At 41.0% G+C, this 25,936-nt stretch overlaps 2 protein-coding genes across 9 annotated transcripts in view; one reads left to right on the forward strand and one right to left on the reverse strand.

Moving 5' to 3' along the window:
* Nucleotides 1-8,437, forward strand: part of LOC115790284 (alpha-2-macroglobulin) — a 60,337-nt gene extending 51,900 nt beyond the window's left edge. For all 3 annotated transcript variants that reach the window (XM_030744082.1, XM_030744083.1, XM_030744084.1), the window contains exons 28-36: nucleotides 1,603-1,768; nucleotides 3,940-4,136; nucleotides 4,228-4,443; nucleotides 5,446-5,564; nucleotides 5,731-5,821; nucleotides 5,913-5,981; nucleotides 6,791-6,896; nucleotides 7,026-7,067; nucleotides 7,898-8,437. In XM_030744082.1, coding sequence (XP_030599942.1) covers nucleotides 1,603-1,768; nucleotides 3,940-4,136; nucleotides 4,228-4,443; nucleotides 5,446-5,564; nucleotides 5,731-5,821; nucleotides 5,913-5,981; nucleotides 6,791-6,896; nucleotides 7,026-7,067; nucleotides 7,898-7,920 — 1,029 coding nt within the window. In that variant the 3' untranslated portion in view covers nucleotides 7,921-8,437. The remainder of the gene's footprint in view (nucleotides 1-1,602; nucleotides 1,769-3,939; nucleotides 4,137-4,227; nucleotides 4,444-5,445; nucleotides 5,565-5,730; nucleotides 5,822-5,912; nucleotides 5,982-6,790; nucleotides 6,897-7,025; nucleotides 7,068-7,897) is intronic.
* Nucleotides 8,229-25,936, reverse strand: part of phldb1b (pleckstrin homology-like domain, family B, member 1b) — a 111,537-nt gene continuing 93,829 nt past the window's right edge. For all 6 annotated transcript variants that reach the window (XM_030744078.1, XM_030744080.1, XM_030744079.1 and 3 more), the window contains 9 exons: nucleotides 25,467-25,583; nucleotides 25,229-25,331; nucleotides 23,004-23,048; nucleotides 21,730-22,072; nucleotides 20,664-20,754; nucleotides 19,811-19,957; nucleotides 17,969-18,188; nucleotides 16,422-16,507; nucleotides 8,229-12,529 (listed from right to left, as the gene is read on the reverse strand). In XM_030744078.1, coding sequence (XP_030599938.1) covers nucleotides 12,389-12,529; nucleotides 16,422-16,507; nucleotides 17,969-18,188; nucleotides 19,811-19,957; nucleotides 20,664-20,754; nucleotides 21,730-22,072; nucleotides 23,004-23,048; nucleotides 25,229-25,331; nucleotides 25,467-25,583 — 1,293 coding nt within the window. In that variant the 3' untranslated portion in view covers nucleotides 8,229-12,388. The remainder of the gene's footprint in view (nucleotides 12,530-16,421; nucleotides 16,508-17,968; nucleotides 18,189-19,810; nucleotides 19,958-20,663; nucleotides 20,755-21,729; nucleotides 22,073-23,003; nucleotides 23,049-25,228; nucleotides 25,332-25,466; nucleotides 25,584-25,936) is intronic.

The following is a 25,936-nucleotide window of genomic DNA, read 5'->3' on the forward strand; positions in this document are numbered from 1 at the left end:
GCAGGAAAAACTGCCCTAGAGCATAACATTTCTCCTTCTGTGCTTGACTGAGGTGATGGTGTTCTTTGGGCCATACTCAGCATTTCTCTTCCTCCAAACATGGTGGGTCAAGTTGATGCCATAGAGTTCAATTTTAGTTTCATCTGAGCACAGCACATTCTCCCACAAATTCTCTGAATCGTTTAGATGTTCACTGACGAACTTAAGACCTGGCCCGGGACCTTGTGGGTGCTGCAAGATTTCATTCCTGGTGACTGTGGTCCTAAATGTCTTCAGATCATTAACTAGCTCCTCCTGTGTAGTTTTGAGCTGATTTGCCACCTTTTTCATGATCATCCTCATCACTTCAGGCAAACTCTTGCATGGAGTTCCAGACCAAGGGCAATTGGTGGTCATTTTATATTCCTTCCATTTCCAAATAATCATACAGTTGTCACCTTCTCACCAAGCTTCTTGATGATGGTCTTGTACTCTGTTTCAGCCTTGTTCAGGCCTACAGTCTTATCCCTGATGTCTTTTGATGGCTTTTTGTTCTTGCCCATGGTGGTGGAAAAGTTGGAATGGAAGAAAATGATTCTGTGGACAGGTGTGCTTTTTACACATGAGTTCAGATCAGGAGTATCTGTAATTGATTGATTGTAATCTGTGTGCTATATGGACACAATCTGTGGGAGTCAGAATTCTGTGTGGGTTGTAAAGGATCAATATTTATTTCAATATTATCTCAATGACATGCAAATTAGTTTATAACATTTATGTAACGTGGCCTTATTCTGAATTTTTGGCTGATATTCGCTTGTCTCCATTAAAATGAAGCTTCTGTAAAAAGTAACGACTATTCTGGCAAACCATCAGGTGACTCAGGAGGGGAAAGCGGTGCTCTATTCACATGGGGTATGGTGGGGCGCTGCTGACTAAGGATATAGATGGGCAATGGAAGGAATACTTAAACGACCTCCTTAATCCCGCTGACAAGCCTTCTGTAGAGGAAGCAGAGTCTGGGGATGAGGGAGATAGCTCACCCATATCTGGGGGGTCAGGTCACTGAGGTAGTTAAACAACTCCTTGGTGGCAGAGCCCCATGGGTGGATGAGATTCGCCCTGAAGTTCAGGAAAGCTCTGGATATTGTAGGGCTGTCTCAGTTGATATGCCTCTGCAACGTCACATGGAGATCTGGGACAGTGCCACTGGATTGACAGGGCTAGTGGTTCCCATCTTCAAAAAGGGGAACCAGAGGGTGTACTCCAACTATTGTGGGATCACACACCTTATCCTCCCCGACAAGGTCTATGCCAGGATTCTGGAAAGGAGAATTCCCCAGTGAAGACTCAGGACACGCTGAAGAGATTATATCTCTCAGCTGGCCAGAGAACCCTTCATTGTTCCCCCAGATAAGCTGGAGGAGGCGACTGGGGAAAGGGAGATCTGGTTTTCTCTGATTAGGTTGTTGCCCTTGTGATCTTGCCCCCAGATAAGAATGAATGGATGGATGGATGGATGGATGGATGGATGGATGGATGATGGATACTGTATCAGTAGTGACAGTCTGCTCTCTTCCTGTACTCAGTCCAATACTTGTGCTTGTGTCTGCTTTCTAAAAGGACCCCGTGGTGCAGCACGGCCTGAACTGCCTGCAGGCTGCAGTGGCTGGCCAGCTTGATAATTTGTACACCACTGCCCTGATGTCCTACACTTTCACACTGGCTGGAGATGAGGAGATGAGGAGAAAACTCATCACCCTTCTTCACCAGAAATCCCACATGCAGGGTAAGATGGCGTTTTCCACTTCAGGTTTTAGCTGTTTTCACCAGGGATGCAACAATCCAACTTCTTCATGTTCCAATATTCAATTAAATTCAATGTTATTTATATAGCGCCAAATCACAACAAACAGTCGCCTCAAGGCGCTTTGTATTGTGGGTAAAGACCCTACAATAATACAGAGAAAACCCAACAGTCAAAACGACCCTCTATGAGCAGCATTTGGCGACAGTGGGAAGGAAAAACTCCCTTTTAACAGGAAGAAACCAGCAGAACCAGGCTCAGGGAGGGGCAGTCATCTGCCGCGACCGGTTGGGCTGAGGGGAGAGAAAGACATGCTGTGGAAGAGAGCCAGAGATTAATAACAATTAATGATTAAATGCAGAGTGGAGTATAAACAAAGTAAATAAGGTGAATGAGAAACAGTGCATTATGTGAACCCCCCAGCAGACTAGGCCTATAGCAGCATAACTAAGGGAGGGTTCAGGGTCACCTGATCCAGGTCCAACTATAAGCTTGATCATAAAGGAAAGTTTTAAGCCTAATCTTAAAAATAGAGAGGGTGTCTGTCTCCTGAATCCAAGCTGGAAGCTGGTTCCAGAGAAGAGGGGCCTGAAAGCTGAAGGCTCTGCCTCCCATTCTACTCTTAAGTATCCTAGGAACCACAAGTAAGCCAGCAGTCTGAGAGCGAAGTGCTCTATTGGGGTGATATGGTACTATGAGGTCTTTGAGATAAGATGGGGCCTGATTATTCAAGACCTTGTATGTGAGGAGAAGGATTTTAAATTCTATTCTAGATTTAACAGGGAGCCAATGAAGAGAAGCCAATATGGGAGAAATCTGCTCTCTCTTTCTAGTCCCTGTCAGTACTCTAGCTGCAGCATTTTGGATCAGCTGAAGGCTTTTCAGGGAGCTTTTAGGACAGCCTGATAATAATGAATTACAATAATCCAGCCTAGAAGTAATAAATGCATGAATTAGCTTTTCAGCATCACTCTGAGAAAGGATGTTTCTAATTTTAGAAATATTGCGCAAATGCAAAAAAGTGTTCCTACATATTTGTTTAATATGTGCATTGAAGGACATATCCTGCTCAAAAATGACTCCAAGATTTCTTACAGTGTTACTGGAGGCCAAAGAATGTAATGATACCTTGGCTTTGGGTATCTGCTGATGTTGTATTTCTCACACTGAAGAAGTCTTTCATGTGTAAGGCAACATCAGTCTTGATGTAACCATTGCTCTCTCAACATAGTAAATTTAGTTTCTTGTGTGTATCTATCTGAAGCCAACAGGGAAAGCAGCATCATCTCATTCGACCACAGTTTGCGGCTAAGTCTAAAACTTATGAGCAAAAATGAAGAAAATGTGTGCGTCGCAAGTGTGTAAGCCCTCCAAACTACTGTTGCTGTTTCTATACTTTTAGTTGCCTCCATGCAACATTAGCTCTTACAGTGCTGGAATAGATATCTCAGCAGGACTTTAAAGGGACATGGGTGGGAGATGGCTTGAGATGGCTGGAATGAGCACAACCTCTCAGCTTCCTTTCATTTTGAAACAAGACCTGGAGACAATATAAACACCTCCAACCTTTGAATGTTTATTTTTTTTTTAAATCCAGTTCCTACTTGGGAAAGGGCTCTGTTCCTTTAGCCACTGTGACAGTGCTACTGTAGGTAAATTTAGGCATCATCTACATAATCACTTTGGATGTCATTGGTTTGTAAACTGCTACCAAAAGGAAACACAAAACTGTTAAATAAAAGAGGACCAGGAACTTGGGGAATCCAGTGAAGAATGTTAGTAAGCATGGTGTTTTAAAATGGCCAGCTTCTGTCCTGGAGATATGATTTGAGCCACCTTATCATGTTGCCATGTAACTCTGGCACTGTCATTGTGTACTGATCTAAACCCGAGTGGTGTTCTGACTGTGTCTGAAGACTTTTGCCTGAATGACTAATGTTTCTTTAGACTACCGATGTGTTTTTAATTATTCTTGTATTCAGGCACAATATTATAAAAATTCTGAAAAAAACAAAAACAGGAACATTAAAAAAAGCCTTTGTACCACTCTGTCCTGTTTGGATATCAGCAGACTGTCTATTGAACTAACTAAAGTATACGAAGGTGGTTATTGCTAACCTGATAATGAATGACTTTGGTGTGCTGGCTGGCAGGAGACACCCGTCACTGGAAGAGAGCAGGTGCTTCTGGGAAAGGTCTGGACTCTCTGGAGGTGGAGATGACTTCCTATGTGCTGCTGGCTCTGCTCTCCGGTCCGTCCATACCCGGCTTCGGTTTAGATTACTCTGCTGGCATCGCCCACTGGCTCACTCAGCAACAGAACCCTTATGGTGGTTTCGCTTCCACACAGGTCAGATAGACCGCATACACATTTAAAATTTATAGTAGGACAACCTCTGAATAAGTCCTAATGTCACTTTTAACTTGTCTGTGCTCCTCAGGACACGGTAGTGGCCCTTCAAGCGTTGGCTAAGTATGGTGCTGCCACATACAGTTCAGAGGGCAGCACTACGGTGACAGTGACATCTTTAGGAGGCCTGAACAAAGAGTTCACCGTAAATCAGGACAACAGGCTGCTGTACCAGGAGGAGAAGCTGAGCGAGGTCCCAGGAGAGTACACAATCAGAGCCCAGGGACAAAACTGTGTACTGACACAGGTACTGAATGATCCACAGAGATTCATTATCACAGTATGTATAGAAAGAACATTAATAATGCATCAAAAACAGAAGTATTTTGTATTTACAGTAGCAGTCAAAAGTTTGGACACACATATGAATGTATGTCCAAACTTTTGACTGCTTCTGTATTTACTTATTTAGAGACAAGTATGTAGCTGGAACCATTTCCATTTCAATTCAATTGTATGTATATAGCACTAAATCACAACAGTCGCCTCAAGGTGCTTCATATTGTAAGGTAAAGACTCTACAGCAGTACAGAGAAAACCCCAACAGTCGAATCTGTGGCTGATGAGTGGGACTGGGTGTTTATAGCAAAGCCTACACTTACGGGATATACAGTACCAGTCAAAAGTTTGGACACACTCATGTTCAAGACAGCATCTCTTTGTTAGATGGCATTACACATGAAGAATGTACTCAAGGTATTCAGTGATAGCAAACATAAAACAGGATGCAATCAGTGTGAACTGGTACTCATCCACTTAAGCTGAACTAAAATTGGACTCAAGACTCAAAAAAGAAATGGTAAATCAATATGGAGATCATTTGAAGGTAAAGAACAATATTTACTGATGTAAAGCATGAGTTATAAAGGATTTTAGAGACTGGATTTGGATGAAGCAACACAGCAGAGTGCCGTCCCAAGCAGAGGCAATAAATTGGACTGAAGTCTATACTGTTGTTTGGTGGAGCAGATGGAGAGGTGGATGAAATTTTGAACATCTGGGATTAGGCGGATGAAGAGGCTAGCATGAATGACAGTCTGAAAGGAAGAATGACCGTGAGCTTTAAAGAAGGGGGAACACAGACTGATTGGTAAAAGCTTCATTTGGAGTGCAACATATTAATAACTGGCAAGCTGTGATTCACGTATTGCACATAACATTTCAAACACTGACCCTAACGCTGCTGACTGGCTCAGGGACTGTTGTGCTGCACTCTGATTATTTGTGGCCTGACTTTATGTCTCTGCAGATCTCCATGCATTACAATATCCCCCCTCCTGCAGACTTCTCTGCCTTCAACATCTCTGCTATCACCATGGCTAAGTGTAACATCAGCAGGCCACAGCTCATCCTTTTTGTGCATGTCAGGTACTCTACATGTCTGTGTGTGTTTGTCAACATGTTTTGGGCCTAATTAACCAGAGCACACATTGGGACTCAGATGTTTTGGTTGACTTCCTTGCCTAAATCTTGACACTGAAAGCACAGGAGGATCACAGGACTGTATGTGAGTTTTGCTTTTTTACTTTTACAGGTACCAGGGGAGGAGACAGGAGACCAACATGGTCATCATCAACATCAAGCTCCTGTCTGGATACATCCTGGATAAGAGCTCCCTCACACTGGTCAGTTGACCTGCTGCAAGCCCTGAGCTCTGTCAGTCCTGCCACATAGTGTTTGTCCTAAATACTAAATGTATATTATTTGCTGTGTTAGCTGCAGATTGATCACTCAGTGAAGCGCGTGGATGTGGAAGAAGGATTCATCAACATCTACTTAGACGGGGTAGGAAGCATTGTTTGCATAAAAGATGTGTGCATCTTCCAGGTCTCAAAGTGAAGTCGATGCAGAAGTGACTTAAATGGACTAGTTCTTATACAGCGCTTTTCTACTCTGATGGAGCACTCAAAGCACTTATACAACATGTTTACATTTACCCATTCACACCCATTCATACAAGCACTTCCATATGAAACTAAGCTAAGTGCTTACTGTCTACCATTCACACACGTTCATACTCCAACTCTAGCATCAGAGAGCAACTTTGGGGTTTGCTATCTTGCAGCCAGGACCTTCCGATTAATAGGTGACCTGCTCTACCTCCTGAGCCACAGCCACCCACTTAAGCCTGCATTCTTTCCAATGACCAGCAGGGGCGGCTCTTCTGGTTGTGTAAAGAAACCTGTTTGGATAAAAATCTGGCCTCCAGTAAAAAATTTCCTGATGCGTGGTTTCCTTCACTTGTTTCAGATCTTTTTGAATACAACAGTGTGACTTTTTTGTATTTGAGTTATACTCCCCATTAGTTTTAGGGTGGGCCTACCTCATAATTCTGTCAGATCCACCATATCTTTCCATTTGGGAAGCTGCAGTTTTCCCCATAACTGTTTCAAGTAAAACTTATTTTTCTGTTGAACAAACAGTTAATCAAATAATTGTTTTAGTCATTGAATCCTGGTTGCAAATATTTAATTTACTTTAACATAAAGACACTGAAAAGCAACAAGTTCCCCTATTTCAGAAAAGTTGAGTTGTTTGTCCATGTTTTTCAAAGTGTAAGTATTTGTGGCAAATGATAAATGTTGTGTTTGCAGCTGAAGAAGGATGAGATGCAGATTTACAGTGTGACACTAGAAGAGGATCAGCCCGTCAGGAACCTGAAACCAGCTGTAGTTAAAGTCTACGATTACTACCAGACAAGTAAGAACCTCATATTTTACCCCCCCGCCCCCGACAGCTTTAATGCTGCTGCAGCTGCTTCTTTAAACATCATCGCTGTTTGTGTTGCTCGTTCTGTTCAGTGCTGAAATGTTTTTGTTCACGTTTCAGGTGATGAGGCGGTCACTGACTACACATCTTCCTGTGCAGAGAGTACGTAACAGTTCGTCCGTCATTCACTGCATCTTATGCCACATTTAGTATAAAGTCTTAAAGTGCTGTCTGACAGTGTTTTGTGTAGAACTGACACACAGATCACGAGTAGATTTATGGGCAGCTTGTTAACACTGAAGTGAGCGCAGCCAGCATGAAAGTGCCAAAAACTACATTTCCTATAATGTCCACTTGAGGATATCTCCAAACGTGAGTCAGTCCCCACAGACATGTTAAAGTGCTTAACTTTCAAGCATTACAATGTTAACAGCCTGGTACACACAATGGGGTTGGCCTCTCTCTGGATAGTTTATCCCTTTATGTCAACTGTATGGGGACTAAATTTCTTTTTCTAATATTTTGGGATTTTGCTAAAGTTTAAAGTTAGGGGCGTGGCTGCTTTGATTGACAGGTATTCCAACTTAGGCAGTTGTAGCCCATTACTGTCTGCTAGGCCTCACTTGATTAAATTCACTAAACTGGAACCCTCTGCTGTGTTGGTGCCTCAACAAAACAATGGATAATATAACAGTTGCTGTTTCTATAATTTATGTAGTCTAAAAATCAGTGGTGTACCTGATACACAAAATATGCACATCGACATGCAGTATATTGACTTGCAGTATAAGACAGAGGGGTTTGGAGCTGCTCCAATGTTCAGTGTGTCCTTACTTTTTGTTCAGACCTTTCTCACTAGCTTTTATGAAATTCAGTCTGATTTTTGCCTAATGTGACAAACTGAGAAGTATGACACGAAGGAATGATTATTTTTAATTTCACTAAAAAGTATAAATGTTTGAGTGGTTTCCACGTTAATGTTTTCTCTGCAGGTGACAGCATCAACGAGCTGTAGAAGTCCCTTCCTCCATAGCTACAATGGGACAGTTGGAAGAATCAAAGAAACATCTTTAATTTTTTTTTTTCTTAGACCATTTCTTCCATCTTTGTAGGCTTGTATTAAGAGTGAATCCCACTTTGCATATTTTTAGAATGAAGCTTTGAAGCTTTTTCTTTTTCAATGTCAGGGCTGCTTTTGTCCTTACAGTGGTTGTGTAACAAGCCCATAATCAATCAGCATTAGAATCGATATAGTAGTTATTGGTATCTCCCAACACTGGAACCTGCAGCTTAGAGCCCGTTGAAATCAAGGAAAGCAGCCGATCTGTGATAGTCGTTTAATAGATCTGACACAAATCCATACATGAAGATGACACGATACATACAGGGTACCAGTAACACAGTGTGGTCTGAGTAATAAGTGTGTGTATGTGTGACAGGAACTACTTTCTAGGAAAAATAAGCAAAAAAATAGTCTGAGTGAGGTGATTTATTTTTGATTGTGTGCAGTTATGTGTTTTCTGTTGTACCGGGGGGGGGGGGTGGAGGGGGGTAGACTGATACATCACTACCATACAAGTTGAAATGTAACTGACAATAAAATTTCTAAAATAAGTAAAATTGTACTTCTTTTTCATACAATACTGTTTGATTTCAATGTTTTTCATTCAGGCATCCTCTTTACAGAATATGTACTTTCTTTTCAACATAGATAACAGTGATGCATATACCACCTACCATCTACAGACATTTAACAGCCTTGCCAGTGTTGAATAGTTTGGTTTGCACATGCTCACTGTGCAGGTGAAGTAAAGGCAAGTGGGCAGTGGGGACAATATATTAAGGTCTTTTCACTAGTCTTATAACAAGTAAACATATCTCTATCTCAGGCACAACCATAAATTATCACCACTGTACCAACACATGAAACCAAACAGGAGCTCCACGTGCTCCCTCAGTCAGTTTGTCCTCAGCTCCTGCAAAACAAAACCAAAAGCTGCATCGGAAATCTGCCGATTCCAAACCGTTCCATAGGTTCAGAATGAGACGCTCGATTTCGATTAAAGCTGAAGGTACAAGCTCTATTTATCCATCCTCATGCAGGCAGCAGGCCGTGGGTCACAGTAAGGATGCAAAGCAGGGAGGACTTCATGTGATCAAGCACCAGTTTAAAAAGACTGAGCAGGTTTTGTTATTTTAAGATAAATGCAAAAATGTTAATGTAACAAAGAAATCCACCCATGCTATTTGATGCACTGTAATGTTTGAGTACCTATTTAAATATGAAAGAAGAAATCAGTCAAATGGCAATGGTCAAAAATTGATTTTTGGTCTATAATATGGGTCATGAGAACTAAATATTACCCACAATGCAGTGGTGAAAGTATTTAGATCTTTAAAGAGAAAGCAGCAATACTGCAGCACTCATGCAGTATGGCCCTTTTTAGAACTGTATTATTAATTCATTAGGCATATCATTTAAATTTATTTTCTGCTGGGCAGCATCATAAAAATATATAATTTATTAAAATTTTTGCATCATTTATTAGCTGATTTCAAAGAAAAAAACATTTAATTTGCTAAATAATTTGTAATTAGAGCTGTAGTTTGCTACATTTAGCTCAGAGTATTTCAACAGTAGAGTACAAACAGCATAACAAGTACTTCAGTACAGTATATGAGTAAATGTACTTAGTTAAATTCACAACACTGCCATACTGTAACTCACTTTTTCTTCTTTTCTTTTTAGTAAACTGCCTCCTGTTTAGATGTCACCAAGTGCTGGTTATAATGGGATTTGTTGGGGATCTCTCTCCAATATTGTAACAAAATAAAGCACCTTCAGATGGCTGTTTTTTTAAGTGGTGCTAAGTCAAAATGAATATAATTGCATTAAACTGACAAAAACTTATTAGACCAAAACGAATGGGATTAAGTGTCCTCACTGATCCCCACTGTGCTCAGGGCCTCTGGTGCATCTGCCTGCAATGTTGCTACAGGCAGACGTCGCCATGGTGAAGTAGAAAACGTCATGCAAACCCATCCACAGACCGCGTTACAACTCAGAAACAAAGTAGATGCATTCATACAACTGGAGCCCCACAGCGAGGCTGTGTACTACACACAGACACAGCAACAACAATAACAACATAGTCAAGGCACAGGTCTGAATTGCATTAGTCCATAGTGTCGTGTGGTCCTGTGTTGGTGCGGTCACTGTAGTGCCTCTTCTGGTGGTGGCTGTGTAGGCTGGCAGTGGTGACGGCTGCTTCCCAGCTGTGCAGTCATATGCTCAAGTTGGCTAAAGGCTACTTGGCAAACAGAAGATTCACCAGTTTGTGTACGCACATAAAGAGATGACATTTGCACCTCAAGTTGGCAACATGACGGCTTAATACAGACACAGTGAGAGATTCCTGTTCAACATATTTGACAAGTGCACTGAGAATGTGGCAGCTTTGGTGAGACCAACATTGTATTTTCTAGTAGTCAACCTCTGAGAATCGAGAGTCTGGCAATTAATGTGACGGACTGGCCACTGCTTCATTATTCATTATTTACGGATGTGGAAATTATTTCAGTGGGTGATGAGGTGAGTTTGTCGAGCCTGGCTTAAAAACAGCACATGGAAAACATTCTACTAAAAAGGGAAAGTCCAGTTTCAAAGCTGTCAAAGAACTGATGAGGTTTTATTTATCAGCAGACTTTCACTTTGGGGAAAATGAGGAACTATTAACACTTTCTTAAAGGGGACCTGTCCAAGGAAAACAAGAAAAATCTTATTCATCAAGCTGGTCAATTTTGCAGCCCCTCAGTTCAACCTGTTAGTCATTTTAGCGCTTGTCTCTTAAGACCCATCTCCCTAAAAGTCGACTATCATTTACTGGACAACTTCAGGAAGCCTAGCAATGGGCAGCATCCAGTATTAATAAGCTGTAATGCTTGCACTTGATAGGTTTACTGTGCCTAGAGCAGATGACTGATTAAGGAATTTTGTGAAGAGCTGGTCAGCTTGTCAAGACATATTATTTGAAAAATAATGAAAATGACTGAAGAGACTTTGGTTGAAGGATTACTTTTAACTTTTTAGAAAATTTTGGCCATTTTGTTATGAACAAGTATACATCCAATTGTGTATATGATCCTGAAAAGAAAGAAAATCAGGTCCTCTTAAAGAGTAAAATATGAGCGATAGCTTAGACTAGCAGAACGACTGGAAGCAAAGGGAAAGAGCACGTTAGTTTTTACCTTTGGACAGACCCCAAGTGCCTACCAGCTATAAAAGCAACACTTTTAGAACTCAGTCAGGCATGAGGTTTCCCCATTTTCAGTCTGCTAAGAAAGCTAGCTAGATTTAGCTCAATACAAAACACCTAGAACCAAGAATAAAGCAAAGGAAATGGCTAGCTTACTATAAAGAGTGAGTGGGAAAGCCACCAACTGGATCAAGAGGTACACTAAAACCACGACTGGTTTTTACACACTTCATACTAAGCTCTTTTCTGGCTTTAGCTAAATGCATTGTATGCATATGGGTTGCTTTAAACTTAAACTCTTACCAGCTCTTGATAGCTGTGAAGCCTAAAGTATTGTAAAGTACTTTTCTAAAGTACTGTAATGTCATAGTTTTAATGCACCAAATACTACACAAAACCTCATCAATAAGCAGCTTCAATACTGATACCTTCCCAACCCGATATTGGTCAAACCTTTCTGAGAAGTGCAGAGTGAACTCCTGAGTGTTGTGGGTTAAAGTCTAACAAAATAACTTCCAGTTACTTTGGTAATATGAACAGGGCGGAGCTGTGGGTGTAGCTGTGGGTACTGATTGGATTCGTCTATAGTTTGAGCAGCAGTCAGGTGAATTTGAGGACATTGAGGATGCTGACCTCCGCTGTTTTTCACTGTTACACACAAACATGCTCAGATCCTCTCCAGCTCCTGCTGGTTCACTGATTACAGTATTTCTCAGATTTACACATTGTAAATAAGATTTTTTTTCCCCCAAATATTTCTAAAGTGATTACACGCTTTGAACTATTCCTGTCTAACAAAGTCATGATGGAACACTCAAAGAAAAACATTGGCATCTTGTCATTTGGCAATTTTTTTCTACAAGTAAAAAACAAGAAAGAAAGAAAAGGAACAAATAATACAAAAGGTTCAACAAACAGTTAACTACAAGATCTCCATTTGGCAATATAGAAAGGCTTTGTAATAAAGTCTTTGACAGGTTTACATTTGGTTTATATACAGAAGTGTGTGTAAGTGTGTGTGTCCTCCCTTTTTAAATCCAAACAGAAACAAATAGAAAATGCGAAGGTGGAAACATCTACATGGTGAAAACAAAGGTGTTAGATTTAAAACAAAAAGTAACAAGGCGATACGTCCGGAGTACTGGAAACAGGAAGAGCCTGCATGTCTGTGATGGGAGAGTCCCTGCCGAAGCTACCTGCTCATCATCTGCGCTCCTAGTGCTCCTCTTAGTTCATGAACTGTGTGTACCCCTCTGCTCCCGTGACAATCACGTCCATCCACATCCTCATGGCCTCAGCTGAGGGGGCCACCATGTAATAGAGGCGGTCGTGTGTCTTGACACAGAAAGTCAAGGAGGGGTTGGGGCTCTGGAGGGCAACAGGACAAAAAGAAGAGTCAGTTGTATGATTTAAACTAAGAGTCTTTGTATTCTTGGTTTGCCAAAATGAGTCATTGGATGCAAGGTCAATTTTAGCCTCTCTCATCTGCAGTGCACATTCTTACTGCAATGATCTTCACTGTATAAGTTGATGAAATCTAACATTGTAATGGGACATTTAAAGTGGAAGGCACAGAGTCCTGAATTATTATTATTATTTTATTTATTTATTTGCGTTTTTCGGCCACAGCGGCTTTTGTTGGCAGTGGAGAGAGACAGGAAATGGGGGGAAGATACAAGGCAAGGCACGCGGGCAAATTGGCGACAGGCCGAGACTCGAACCCGCGCCGCCAGCACCGCAACGCGCGGCATACGTATGTAATCGCCAGCTTTACCACTAAGCCACCTGGGCACCCCATTATTATTATTATTATTATAGCTGCTCAGTTTGTGTAAAAATTGTGAAATGTCCAGTTAACACAGCGCTAACCATCAGTTCCAACTCCAGTCTGAAGTCCAGCATGTTCAAGTGATTCTCACCACTCCTCTGAAGGCACCATCTCCACCAGTGGCACCAATGAAAAAGATGTTGCTTGAAAGTCATAGCGTAACTGCCTGAAGGTTTAGAACTGTATGTTTTTATTCTCACAACCAGGCTCTGGATTTTAATGAGATCATTTGTGCTTCATTCCTGTTTCAAAAATGGAAAGAAAAACCCAAACAAAGAACAAAACAATAATGCAAATCTCATACCATGTGATGGCCAGGAATCAGAAAGCTACATAACAAAAAAAATGGTCCAATCAGAACCAATCGTTTCTCATCTGGGACAGAACAATACGTGGGAAGCAGAAGCAAAATGGAAAAATGCCAAAGTCTAATGACTGAATGGCTTACATCAGGGCTATATTTTAGTAGTTGAGTATTGTATCGATTATTCCATTGATTAGTTGAGTAATCGGATAAGAAATACTTTTGTCTTACTAGCAGTTCATCTGCATATTTTAACTTCCGTAGATGAACAGCAGATTTTTCGGGTGTCCCGCCATCACTGAATGATCGCTAGTGCTAATGGCGGCGCCCCCTAGCAAACTGTGGTGATAGCGATCTGTTCCGATAGCTAACAACTGAAATTCTCAGCACAGTGAACACAACACACACACCAATGTTAATTTCGTTGACGAAATATTTTCGTCATAGTGACCCTTTTTTCATGATGATAACGAGACGATAACTAAATTAAAACTACCTAAAATGATAAAAACGACAACGAAATTAATTGACACTCCCATTCATACAAGCATTTCCATCATTAATTAAGCTAAGTGCTTTTTTAATTAACTAGCATTCACACGCATTCATACTCCGACAGAATGGTCGGAGAGCAACTTAGGGTTAAGTATCTTGCCCAAGGATACATTGGCATGTAGCCTGGAGTAGCCAGGATTCGAACCGCTGACCTTCCGATCAGTAGGTGACCTGCTCTACCTACTGAGCTACAGCCAGTAGGTAGCTTCCCCTATATCACTCTCCCCTCTTTCCTGTCTCTCTTCACTGTGCAATATCCAATAAAAGGCAAAAAGGAAAAAAAAACATATATATTTTTAAAAAGAGGTGGTTCTTTTTTATAATTAGAGGTATCACTCTGTTCTGGGACCTCACTGGTCGAGCACTGCAGCCACTGTCTGAGCTTTTCCTGAATGCTTTTTTGATTTTTGACCCCACCCTCACATTTCTTGCACTTCATGGAGAACTCAGCTGTCATTCCCTTAACCTACAAGCTAACAAGCTTTTGTTGCCAAAACGCTATGCAAAGAGATTAAGTGCATGACAGTGACTCCCGCCTAAGACTTGGGAAGCTGGCAGTAAGACCCCCCCCAGGTCTGAACAGAACAGGCATCAATAACAACAGATCACATCAAACACAGTATGGGGAGGGGGGGTTGCAGAGCAGCTTGCAGATACACAGCAGCTGTGTGCAGCCATAAGTTAAAATGCTCAGTGACTGTACACTAAGCCTGTAATGCTACACATTCAAAAATCCCTGTTTGGTATGGGAAATTAAGCTTAATACAGATACGATTAAAAATCCAATATTCCAATATATCAGCTGAGCCGGATGATTATTATTTTTCCTTTCAGACACAAAAAAAACATTAAAAAAAAATTTCATAATATTTACTATGTGTAGTTATTACCTCGCCCACTGATAGGTGAACAGGTTATGTTTTTCATTGTGCCTGTCAATCAGCAGGATAACTCGGAAAACTAAGAATGGATTTCGATGAAAATTTCTGGAGTTGTTGGGGGTGGTACAAGAAACAATTGAATTTTGGTGGTGATCCGGCTCACCTTCTGGATCCATGACTTTGTAAAAGGACTCTTTACCAGGCGAGGTATCCACTCTAATGAGTGCCCTTCTAGTTGATTTACTATTTATCTACTTGTTCAGTCCGACTCTGCTCAGATCAGCCAACTGTGGTTGTGGCATTCAAAGCCCGTACTGTCAGCAGGGAAGTTACAGAGTGTCCTCTGGTGGACAAACTATGCAACATCAACACCCATAACATGGTTAAGTGCGTTCATCTCGTCTCTTTAGTTTAAATTTCTTTTATCATTTATTGGCTGATCCTGCTAGATAAGCAGACTGACAAATCGGTGAGGCTCTGGCTAATATGTCCACGTTGTATTTTTGTGCTGCTCCTAATAGATCAAAAAACTCTTAAATTCACTACACATAAAACAAAGACGCAGCTTTTGGAACCTTTTGTTATATACTGATACTAAAAAATAATGCAGGATAACAAGATGCCTGTATTATTATAACAAATAATTGGTCTTTGATGAAAGCCTTGCAGGTATCTTTTTTGTATTAAATGTTAATTTCAAGGCTATTATTAAATTCACAAAAAGGCACACATGTTCTTCTTGTGAAACTGTTGCCTTCAGAGGATCAGCCAATCAGCTTATTGTAAATATATTTGATCCTAACATCAGCTCCCCTTCACAAACTTCTTTCTGCTGCTGCTAAATGCAGAAGACTTTAAAGTTTTCCCTCTGTAACGTGACATTGGAAGTGACAAGTAAAATCAAAGTTCCAGACTTGATCAGAGCCACACAGTTAGTCAGAGCGTGGTGTACTGCGACAGGCCGTCAAACACACACAGAGAAGATGAGGCGGTAGCAGTGAGAGCTCAGCTTTATGTCGGAGATAAATAAAATGACAAGATGTGTAGGGCTCAAGTCAAGCAGCAAGAACAGAAACATGACCAGAAAGTACACCTACGGCTCCATCAAGTATCAAACATAATAGGGTTCTCAACTGAGAAGTTTGAATAAAAAGAAAAGAGGAATCAAATCTTGTTGAAGCTTTGAAAAGACTCAACATGATGTAAAATTTCCTGCTCAGCCTGCCTCATATAAAAGTAACAGTTCTTAAAAAATACAGTGTGGATATATTCTTTGAACCATATGAATAAGGAAGCACTTGTTTTCTAACCACTCCACTGGTCTGTACTGGGATCACTGGGACTGACAGAGGGAAGAATTAGCAATTCAAGTTAGAAAGTGACAGAGTAGCACCCTGTGCTTCCTGAGGGGTTCAGCACAACACAAACTACACATCCCTCTGTTCTCTGCACCACAAGTGCACATGCTGGGGGTTGGCTGAGGTTAGGTGGGCGAGCAGAAAGCGAGGATACATACGCTGGTTATGTTCAAGTTGAAAAATCCCTTCTGTGACAGAAGCAGCAGCAGCAGGCGGCGGCCAGAGCACAAGTACAGACGGAGAGAAATGAAAGAAGATAAAAAGGAGGACGGCCAAAAAAAAAAAAAAAAAAAAAAAAACATAAATGAGCGGAAAGGATTCACTCATAGCGTACCTTTGTGGCACTGCGCAGGTGATCGTAATAGACCTCTTCTATAGCCTGGAAGTAGATCACTCCCTTCAGCTTGGTCTCATGTTTGTCTGTGGGAAGGGAGAGAAATGTGGGTTTGGTCAGAAACTCAAATGTTTGGACTCTTCTTGGCTGGAAAAGCCGAGGCACACTGCTTCCCTGTCACATGGAATGAGGACAGGAAAAACATGAGACACTCAAAAAACACAAAAAAAAGGGATCAAACTTGGACCAATGTACAATTAGTAATGATGGATGGAAAAAGACAAGCACAGCACTTTTTTCCTCCACCTCTGTTTTTTAAGCCAGTGGTGCTCTCATTGTATTTTCACACTTGACTGCATTCTTACGCTACTCTGGTACATCATTGCAGTTTGTTTCATCAGCCACTGCAGAACTGCAGTCAGGAACCGGTGGGGAACTCAACAGCCCCTCTCTACCTCCAGGCACAAACACTCCACAAGCCAACTTAAAGAGTAGTAGGTAGAGATGCCGTGTTTCATTTCGAGGAACAACACTTTGCTTTTAATACGCAGCTATTATCTGCTAATGACCTCTTTAGCATTCAAACAGCCCTGCATTTGCATCTCATCTGGCTGCATCTAAACTACCCAAAGACTCAGTGGTGGTTGAGGCTGATTAACGTGAATTAGCGGCACTCGTGACTTCTGCTCGTCACCTCTAGTTACTCGCTGCTCAAGGTCAAGAGAGGAGGGTGAGAGATGCATCTCAATCACCTCCTCAGAGAGCGCAGCACTGAGTGCATTTTAACTACTGCCAAAGTAATCTCTGTACACCTCCTCACTCTGGCTCGCTTTCAACAAGGTACGCTTTAAGCAGCTTTAAGCGGAACCTTCTGAGGACTTCAAAGGCCCATCAGAGAGCGAGTGTCCCTGAGCTTGCAGCTCAAATTACACCACCGTGCATGCTACACGCTGCACACAATTCTGCTCAAAGTCTGGTGGACGCATGTTCTACTTTCACTCCTCTACAGCAGAACATTGCTGCCACCTTACAGGTTCAGTGTGAGGCCGGCTGAAGCTGGTTTACTGTTCTGCAGCTGCAGCCTCTCATATTTTCAGATCATCTGTGTCATGTTTCCACTGATGACTGAACACAAAACTAACCCAAAGATATTAATGAATTTAAAAAAAGGCTGGGAAAATGAACAGGAGGAACTCTCAGTAAAATGCTGCCAGTGGTGGAATTCATATTTTTTTGTAAATTTGATTTCAATCTATGAAAGAATAGATACTGAGGACCAAAACTTTCATCTGAAGATGTCACGGAAGAACACAAATTGTGGAAAAAAAAAAAAAAGAAAATATTGGTGGTTTGTATCTTAAAGAATCTTTTTCCAAGGTGAGCACCACTGAAAGTCTTTCTTCAATTCATACGTTGCTGTCATGGCTTCTTTATGCTTAATTTGCAATAAACAGATTAAAAAGAAAAGCATCACCCAGACAGAGAATGTCTAACTGCTCTAAGGAGACACGCATTTACACAGCATACACTGAAACTATGAGTCTTACCAACATAGTATGAGAAAGTCCTTTTGAGGCGATCAAAGACGAACCAGCGTTTCTTCCAGGACTTGATCTTGCCTCCCATCTTCACCAGGTAGCCCTTGCACATCTTCTCAGTGAGGATGACGTGATAGCACGTCTCCACACTGTGACCAGATGACTCGATGTGCGAGCGCAAATCAAACTCCTCCTTCCTGATGGGCAGGTAGCGAGTCATAGGACGGGCCTGCATGGAGCAAAGGTCAGACAGACACAGGAGAGTGAACAACTGGTCCTGAGCGCCAAGGCCTTAGTTTGCACACATTTATTGTTTTGCTTTTGTTTTTATTTATTTATTTGATTGATTTAACAGGGACGATGCACATTAATAAAAACGTTCATCTGCAGGCCGTGATGATGCACAGATATAAAAAATAAACACATAAAAGCACAGTAAGAAAACAAATGGGGAAAAAAAATTCATTCAGCAATCCTAAAATTATGGAAAAGAAATATTTCATCAAGGGCAGAAATGTTTGACTATGAGACCCAAGCTGCCACATTCATTCTCAGACAGCTCAGCAGCAGACAGGAGAATCTGACCCACGTTCTCACGATCCTGTTTCACCTAAATGTTGTCAACTGAAATTATGCAATAAAGTCATCTGCTAACCTCCACCTTGTTGTGGATGTTCTTATAAAGGAACCCCACATCAGACATAAATTAGTAATTGGTAATTACAAAAATCTTTTTTTTTTTTTTAATGTTTCTGTAATGGTTAATCCACCAGTATGTGCAAAGTCTTTAACTGAAATTATATTTTTAGTGCTAAAATATTTTCAAATTTACTGTTTTCCAAGAAAAAGAAAAAAAAAAAAATCAAAGAAAAACTAGTAAAGCACAATATCATTTTATATGATTAGATGTCACATTACAGTTATTGCATTTACATTTAAATTTACATTGGAAAACATATTTATTTATCATAAATTTGAAATGAGCAAGAGTATTCATAACTGTAACTGTGCTCTTTGCCATTTTACAATAACTTTAGTGCTTCTTGTAATTAAACAACAAAACAAACAAAAATTGGGGGAAAAAATATTTTCTCTACAGCTGCACTGAGCAAAGGTCCAGCTTGCTGCTCAGATGTAACATGTTCATAAGTGACAGTCATGTGCACACATTCGAATATTAACTTCAGGACTGATAGATGGTGTTAAGAAAAGAGGACCTCAGGGGACGCAAACTGAACTTCCTAAACGTGACAGTGTTTTCCTTTATTATTGTAGTGTGCTGTCTAATGTTTCAAGCCTCTTCAACATTTATTCTGTTATTATGTTATGAATGACTGCAGTTCCACAAAACAGGAAAGAGCATCATCTGGTTTCTGAAGCCAAAGGACATTTTAGGGCTGCTCAGTTTTAGTAAATTCAAAATCATTTTATTATGGCATGTTTGCAGACTCTGTTATGTCATACTTAACATGCATTTATTGAACTTTATGAAACACAGGTCTTTTTACAGAAGATTCCTGTGAGCTTTAACTGCAGCCTTAGTAAAATGAAAAACAAATTAATGAAAAAAGTGTAACTGATTGTTGTTTAGTAGAACTCTTTTTTGACCATCTTACAGCCTTTCAAAGGTTTACGTATGGAAAGACTTTATGGGTCTTTGGTCCTCTCGGTAGATCTTGCTGACCAAAGACTCTTTCCATCCTTTTGTCTTAAGCTGATCTAAACTGTTAGTGAGTCGGGGCTTTTTTCAGCAGTCCATAAAATCCAGAACCCTGTCAGCCATGTTTTCAGCTGTCAAGTCATTTAATATTTTTCCACGATGACTGCTCAATTATGTCTAATTTCACTGACCTGTGAGAAGTTCTTGGCCCTCATCTTGACTTCCTTCTCCACTAGCTGCTGCCGGTGGAAAGTTTCATCCTGCAGTCTTTTCTCCGCCTCCTCCCTCCTCCTCCTCTCCTCCTCGAGCATCTGACGGCGAGCCAGGCTCTCTCGTTCCTGGAGGACCGCACTTTCATTCAATATTTTTTTGATCTATGGAAGGGTTTTGCAGAGTGCACATGTTCGGCTCTGCATTCATACATTTATGTACATTCTGTCCTGCTGGGAGCTGCCCACAACCTCGTACTGCTGACCACCGTGCAGCTTCCACAGAGCCTGATTCTTTAAACAGAAAACTTTGGCTTATTTGGGGGTGTAATGATCGGCCTGACAGACAGCGGCACATACTGTATGAGCATACACGATACATTCATACAGACTCAAAACAAAACTAAAAGTGCAGAAGCCCACCGGGATTAGCCGAATACAGAAAAATATTGCAATACTAGAATTGTCTATAATGCAATTTTGAGAGTGAAAAACAAAGACGCTCACTTTTGTTCTCTTGTGCTCAGATTTCTGTATGAGATTTCCTAATTGGAATGGGCTCACAGTCAGAGCCAGTAAGAATAGAAAATAATGGACAGGATCATCTGAGGTTCTTCATCGAGGCACAAAAACAAAGGCGTGTGAAGTCCAATAAAATGAATACCAGCTTTGAGCTACTGTCAGGAACTTTTTGATTTTTTTTTTTTTTTTTTTAAATTTCGAGTTCAATTCAGAGTTATTGATGAGAACACTGCAAGACCTCTCATCACTCACAGAGTATGGATTCAGGATAATCAACTTCTAACACTGCGACGCTTGTGAAGGAGCATCTTACCCGCGATTCAATAAGTCTGGCTTTCTCCAGCTGCGCCTCCTTCAGCATTTTCTCCATCTCCTCAATCTTCAGCGCGTCCATGCCTCCAACACTGGCATCAAACGCAGCGTTAGTTACGGCAGAAAGTTCGCAGCAATAACTCAATTAACACTTTTACTCCAACACTAGATTAGTAAAAAGGTCCTACAAAATAAAAGCATCTAAATCCCTGATATTAGTATTAATGTGAATGCAGTCTGAATCATGCCTACAAGACTACTTTACAGTCAGCGGGAAATCTTTAGCATGTCTCCACCCTGCAGTCTTCATCAGAGCCTAAATCCCATTAAATTCATCTTTCAAAACATTTCAGAACGTTGCTCTGAGAGCTGCAAAATGCCTTTGAACAATGAGAGCATGCTGTGCTGAGGACTGCTGTAATGCAGTGCACAGCTTGACCACAATCAAAGATGTCTCCAAATTAGCCAACCTGTGGATAAAGACTTCAACTCACAGGGGGAGTCTGAAGATTAGCAGCCTTGTTACCTTTTTTCCCCCATTGTGTATGTGCTGCTATCTCAATTTAACTTTTAATGCAGTAGCTTCACGTTTGTAACAATAACTTTGGATTGAGAATTTTCACTGAACAGTTCTTTTCATTATTAATCTGTTGCTAATTTCTCAGGAAATTTGTTTACTGAAAGGTGTCAAAAACTGTGGGAAAAAAGGTTTGACACCTGTAAAGAGACTAAAAGAAGCAGCAAATTCGGTACAAGTTCACCAACTATAAGACTTCAGAGTGTTCTGTTTTTAAAAACTATGGCTCCTCTAACCCCCTCTGTAACACTGAGAACTCAGGGTTAAACCTGAAGTCACCTCACTAAGCATCTTATCCTGCTTCATAGTACAGGCCTCTGGCCTCATCACTGATGTATGTACCACTCCTCCCCAACATCTAATATAATTTAATGTCCAAATATTCAATTCTGATTGAAACAGTGTTAGCAACATGACTGAAGAAGTAGTTGGTTTGAACCCATTACTCAGTGGGGTGTTCAGGTGATATTTGTGTGTGCTTCTATCATACCCGCTCATGTTATCAGGCGAGCAGGCTGAATTGTTCCCAGTGGACACACTGGTGTCCATGCTGTCTGAGCTCTCCAGACTGAGGGTGTCATAGGGCTGCTCTCCAGCTGATGGGGGCTGGTGGTGCAGGATGGAGTGGTGAACCAGATGATGGGGGCCCAAGGAACTGTGGCTCAGCGCGGGGCTGTAGGCCATGACAGGGGAGTAGGAGGGAGATGGGGAGGACGAAGTCATGAGATGGGGCTGGGAGCCGTGGAGGGCCTCCCACTGGCACTGAGCTTCTGCTGCTGCTCTTTGTTTGAGCTCAGCCAGACGGCGGCGCTGCTCATCAATCACCTGCTGACCTGGAGGGAAGAAGAGGAGGAGGAGGTAATGCAATGAGTGTCTGAACTCTGATTTTGGTCTGAGGTGGAAGACGGAACAATGGCTGAACTGTCAGCAGGTCCGTTTGTTTCCGACAGAAAATAAAAAAGCTAGCTTTAGAGTAGATCACCCCGAGCACCCAACACTGAATACACACAAAGTAAACCAGCACCTATGACACCAGATTCATGCACCACACATACAAGTATGTGCTCTCTCAGTCATAACAAGCTTGAGGAAAACTACAAAAACCCACAAAGTTGAAGCACAAGTATCTATCCAACATCCTACATTTCAAATCAAGACTGCTGTGCAGCTCATAACACAACTGGAAAGAGATTGGCTCCAAAACAGGAGCTCACTGAACACTGAACATGCAAAATTTATTCTCCAGCAGCAGGAAAGTTCATGGAAGATTGATGGAAGAAGAAAGAGGATTCAATGTTACAGACAAAGAAAAAGATGAAAAGAAAGAGGAGTTAATGACACACCAGAGAGGATGAAGAGGGGAGTGTTAGCTGGAGACAAGGTCTGAAATGAACCGCAGCCAAGTGTCAAGTCCTGCTAAATGTTACCTTTGATGGATAAATCAACAGAAGCTAACTGTCAGAGTGGATCTCATTTTAGATTAGCCTTGAACTTTCTTTTTTGCTGCATAAAATCTTTGGTCTTCACCTGTTTTCTTCAACAGACAGGCTGCTGATTGGCTGCTTTATTTATGTTGCTCAGTATCTAAAACTCTGCTTGCATGGCTGGAAAACTAAACAAATGAGCATTAAACTTTATTTGCAGGACTGACAAACAGCTGATTTCAGACTCTGCTTGAGCAGGTGAGCAAACACAGGTGAATTCTGCAGCAAAATAAAGAAAGCAGGAGAAATCCGTGACCCCTGTACGCGCTGCTCCATCTACCTGCTGAGCTTCCCTCTATGGCGTTCTGTCTGAAGGTCTGGTGCTCTGTGGTGCAGCAGTCACAGACAGAAGACAGGCAGACATGAGAAAACCTGAACTGCAGACGCTGACAAATGTGACCAGCTCTGCTTTCCAACCCAGCACCCGTGGGTGGTAGCCGGCTGAGCTAAAAACACCAGACTGCTTTGCTCTGATCCATTTAGTCACACAGCACTGAAGCAGAAGGAGCACTGAAGACACACACACACACACACACACACACACACACACACACACACACACTCATGCATACAGCTAAGTGAAGAAAAGCTGGGTTTACAAACAGGAGTACTAACAAAGTTAGCCAGAACTTGATGAAGTCCGGTGGAGGGAAAGCACACAGACGCCTATTAAATATGTACAGATCATCTACTGCAGTGTTTACTCATTAACTCAAAGTCTTACAGCAACAGCCTTCTTTCCAAGCATGACAAGAATGTTTTGTGTAAGCTACTTTGTCATATTATTATTACTTATTATTATCATTATTATTAACCTGTAAAGCCTGAACCATAAAATAATTGCCAGAAAATTCAAATTTTTTGAAAATGGAATGTTTATTGAACATTCTGATAAATTAAAAAAAAAAAAGTATTAATGTGCATATATGACTTTTAGTTTGTATCATATTTGCTACATTTGGCAATTTTTTGAGTGGGGGCAATTTATTGCTTAAAATGTATTGTGCAATTTATTTAGGTTTTTGGGGCAAGAAAAAATTAAACTAATGATGTAGAAGTCTAAAAACTCATTCAATCAAATATGATACGCTAGGCGTTACTACTACTACTAGTGCTGCTACTAATATCATCATCATCATCATCATCGTCGTCGTCGTTGCCAGCTGCTGCTGGCTTGATTCAGACCATACATCTGGATTTGTGGGCTATTCTTTATATGTATATTTGTCTAAACTGTTATCTAACCAGAAATTCCCTTGAGATTAAAATCTCTTTTTAAGGGAGACCTGGGTGGCAAAGAGGGCACACCATTATAAGATTTGAAAAAAAAAAATTGTAAAACCAAATTTAACAAATGCACGTAAAAAGAAAACCAAAGTAAATCAGAGTCCGCAAATAACATTAAACATTAACCTCATGAAAACTATTTGATCAGTTACAAAATCTGTTATGAGAACTCGGAACTCTCCCAAGCAGACAAACTTTGAACTTTAGTGTGCTCTGAAGGTTATTTCATGACCAAGGTGAGAGAGCCAGTGAGAGAAGAGCAAACAATGGCTGTGTTAACAGTTCACACAGATAAGAAAGCAGCGTGCCCTGTATGGCTATGTACATAATAGTATACCGGTGCTGTTGTCTCCTTAGGGTCAATGAAGGCCAAGAAACTAGATGATAAAGCACACAGTGATGTGTACTGGACAATGAATTTGATATGAAACGTTAAGCACTTTTATGCGCAGAATCTAGGCAACAGAGTGTGGAAGAGGCAGTGTGTATGTAAACAATAGCACCATCGTCAAGAATATTTACATAGCCTGTACAAGTTTTCCTATCTGCTAAATCAAAGACAGCCCCAATCCAATAATAAAAACCCAGTCTAACCTTGAGCTTTTTCACCAAATGCTCAATATGCACAGAATAATGACCTCTGCCTCCACAGGCATGCATGCATTACTAAGCCAGGCTACCTCTGAGCAGCAGTGACTAATGCAGAATCTACTTGTATGCATTTATGCTTTCAGACATATGATGAACTGAGGAGTCTGCACCAAGGCCCAGTGTAAGAAATATAAGGATTATTTTGACCCATGAATCACACAAAGCTGCTCTGGTAGAGCCCAAGATGAAAAAGAGAAAACTGGAAATAAGCAGAATAGATTCTGTTTTTACATTTCTGCTTTCCTGTCCTGTGTTTCCAGATCTCAGATTTAATCTGCAAGCATTCAGGAGACCCAGACCTCCAGACGGGGAAGCAAGGATGTAGATAATTAAAATAATTAAATTTGTAACGTACATAACTGTGACGCAATGTACTCCTGACTGACTGATACTTTGATCATTTTTACTATGCAATTTATTTGCCATTAATGAGTAAACAATGCAGGAGCTATGTGGTGTTAATTAGCAGTTATTGCTATTGTGACATCATAGAGAACACAAATTTGTGAGTTTTAGCAGCTCTGAGGAGCGCTGCTTCTCAAACTCCAGGTCAAGTCAGTCCGTTACCTTTCTGCTGCAGCGCCAGCTGCCTCTTGGTCTCGATGTCCTGCAGGGTTGCAGCCAGGTTCCTGGGGAGACTTCCGGTGCTGCCGACCGCCAGCAGGGGACTCTGCTCGGTCAAAAAAAGAAAGCGAAATAACAGCGTCAGATGTCAAAAAGTGGTTAACAGAGTATGGCTTGATTGCGGTTCATATTGTCATAAATAACTTGCTTAAATGCTGCCAATTAGAAATAAACATTGTACCTTGGAGCCTGTGCTGCGCCCTAATGTTGCTGCTCCGTGCTGCAGCGGGGAAGCAGAGCCAGATTTAGGCTGAAGGAGAGAAAAGCCCGGATCACTGTCCAATTTAGAGCGGAAGACCTGAACAAGGAAGAAGCACAGGAGATTAAAGCATGCTGGATATGACAGTACATGTTAAAATGAACAAACGTGATACAGATGGAGCTTTTTAGAACTGTAATCCCCACTGAATGAGTTTTAATTTCAAACATATGCTGGAATGATTAAATCTACATCAATCAGTAGTTTATTTCAGTACAAATTAGAGGTGTACCAAGAGGTCAGCCTAATACTGTTAGAAGGTTTATTATATTTGTATATCAACAAATAAAACCAATGACTGATATTACTGGTTGAGTTAAAGTCAGTGTCCCAAAAAGACTTTAAAAATGTTAAAGTATTTTTTTTTTTGTTGTTGTTTAAATGAAGACACT

The sequence above is a fragment of the Archocentrus centrarchus genome, chromosome 13, assembly GCF_007364275.1.
Source record: "Archocentrus centrarchus isolate MPI-CPG fArcCen1 chromosome 13, fArcCen1, whole genome shotgun sequence".
NCBI classification, from domain to species: Eukaryota; Metazoa; Chordata; class Actinopteri; order Cichliformes; family Cichlidae; genus Archocentrus; species Archocentrus centrarchus.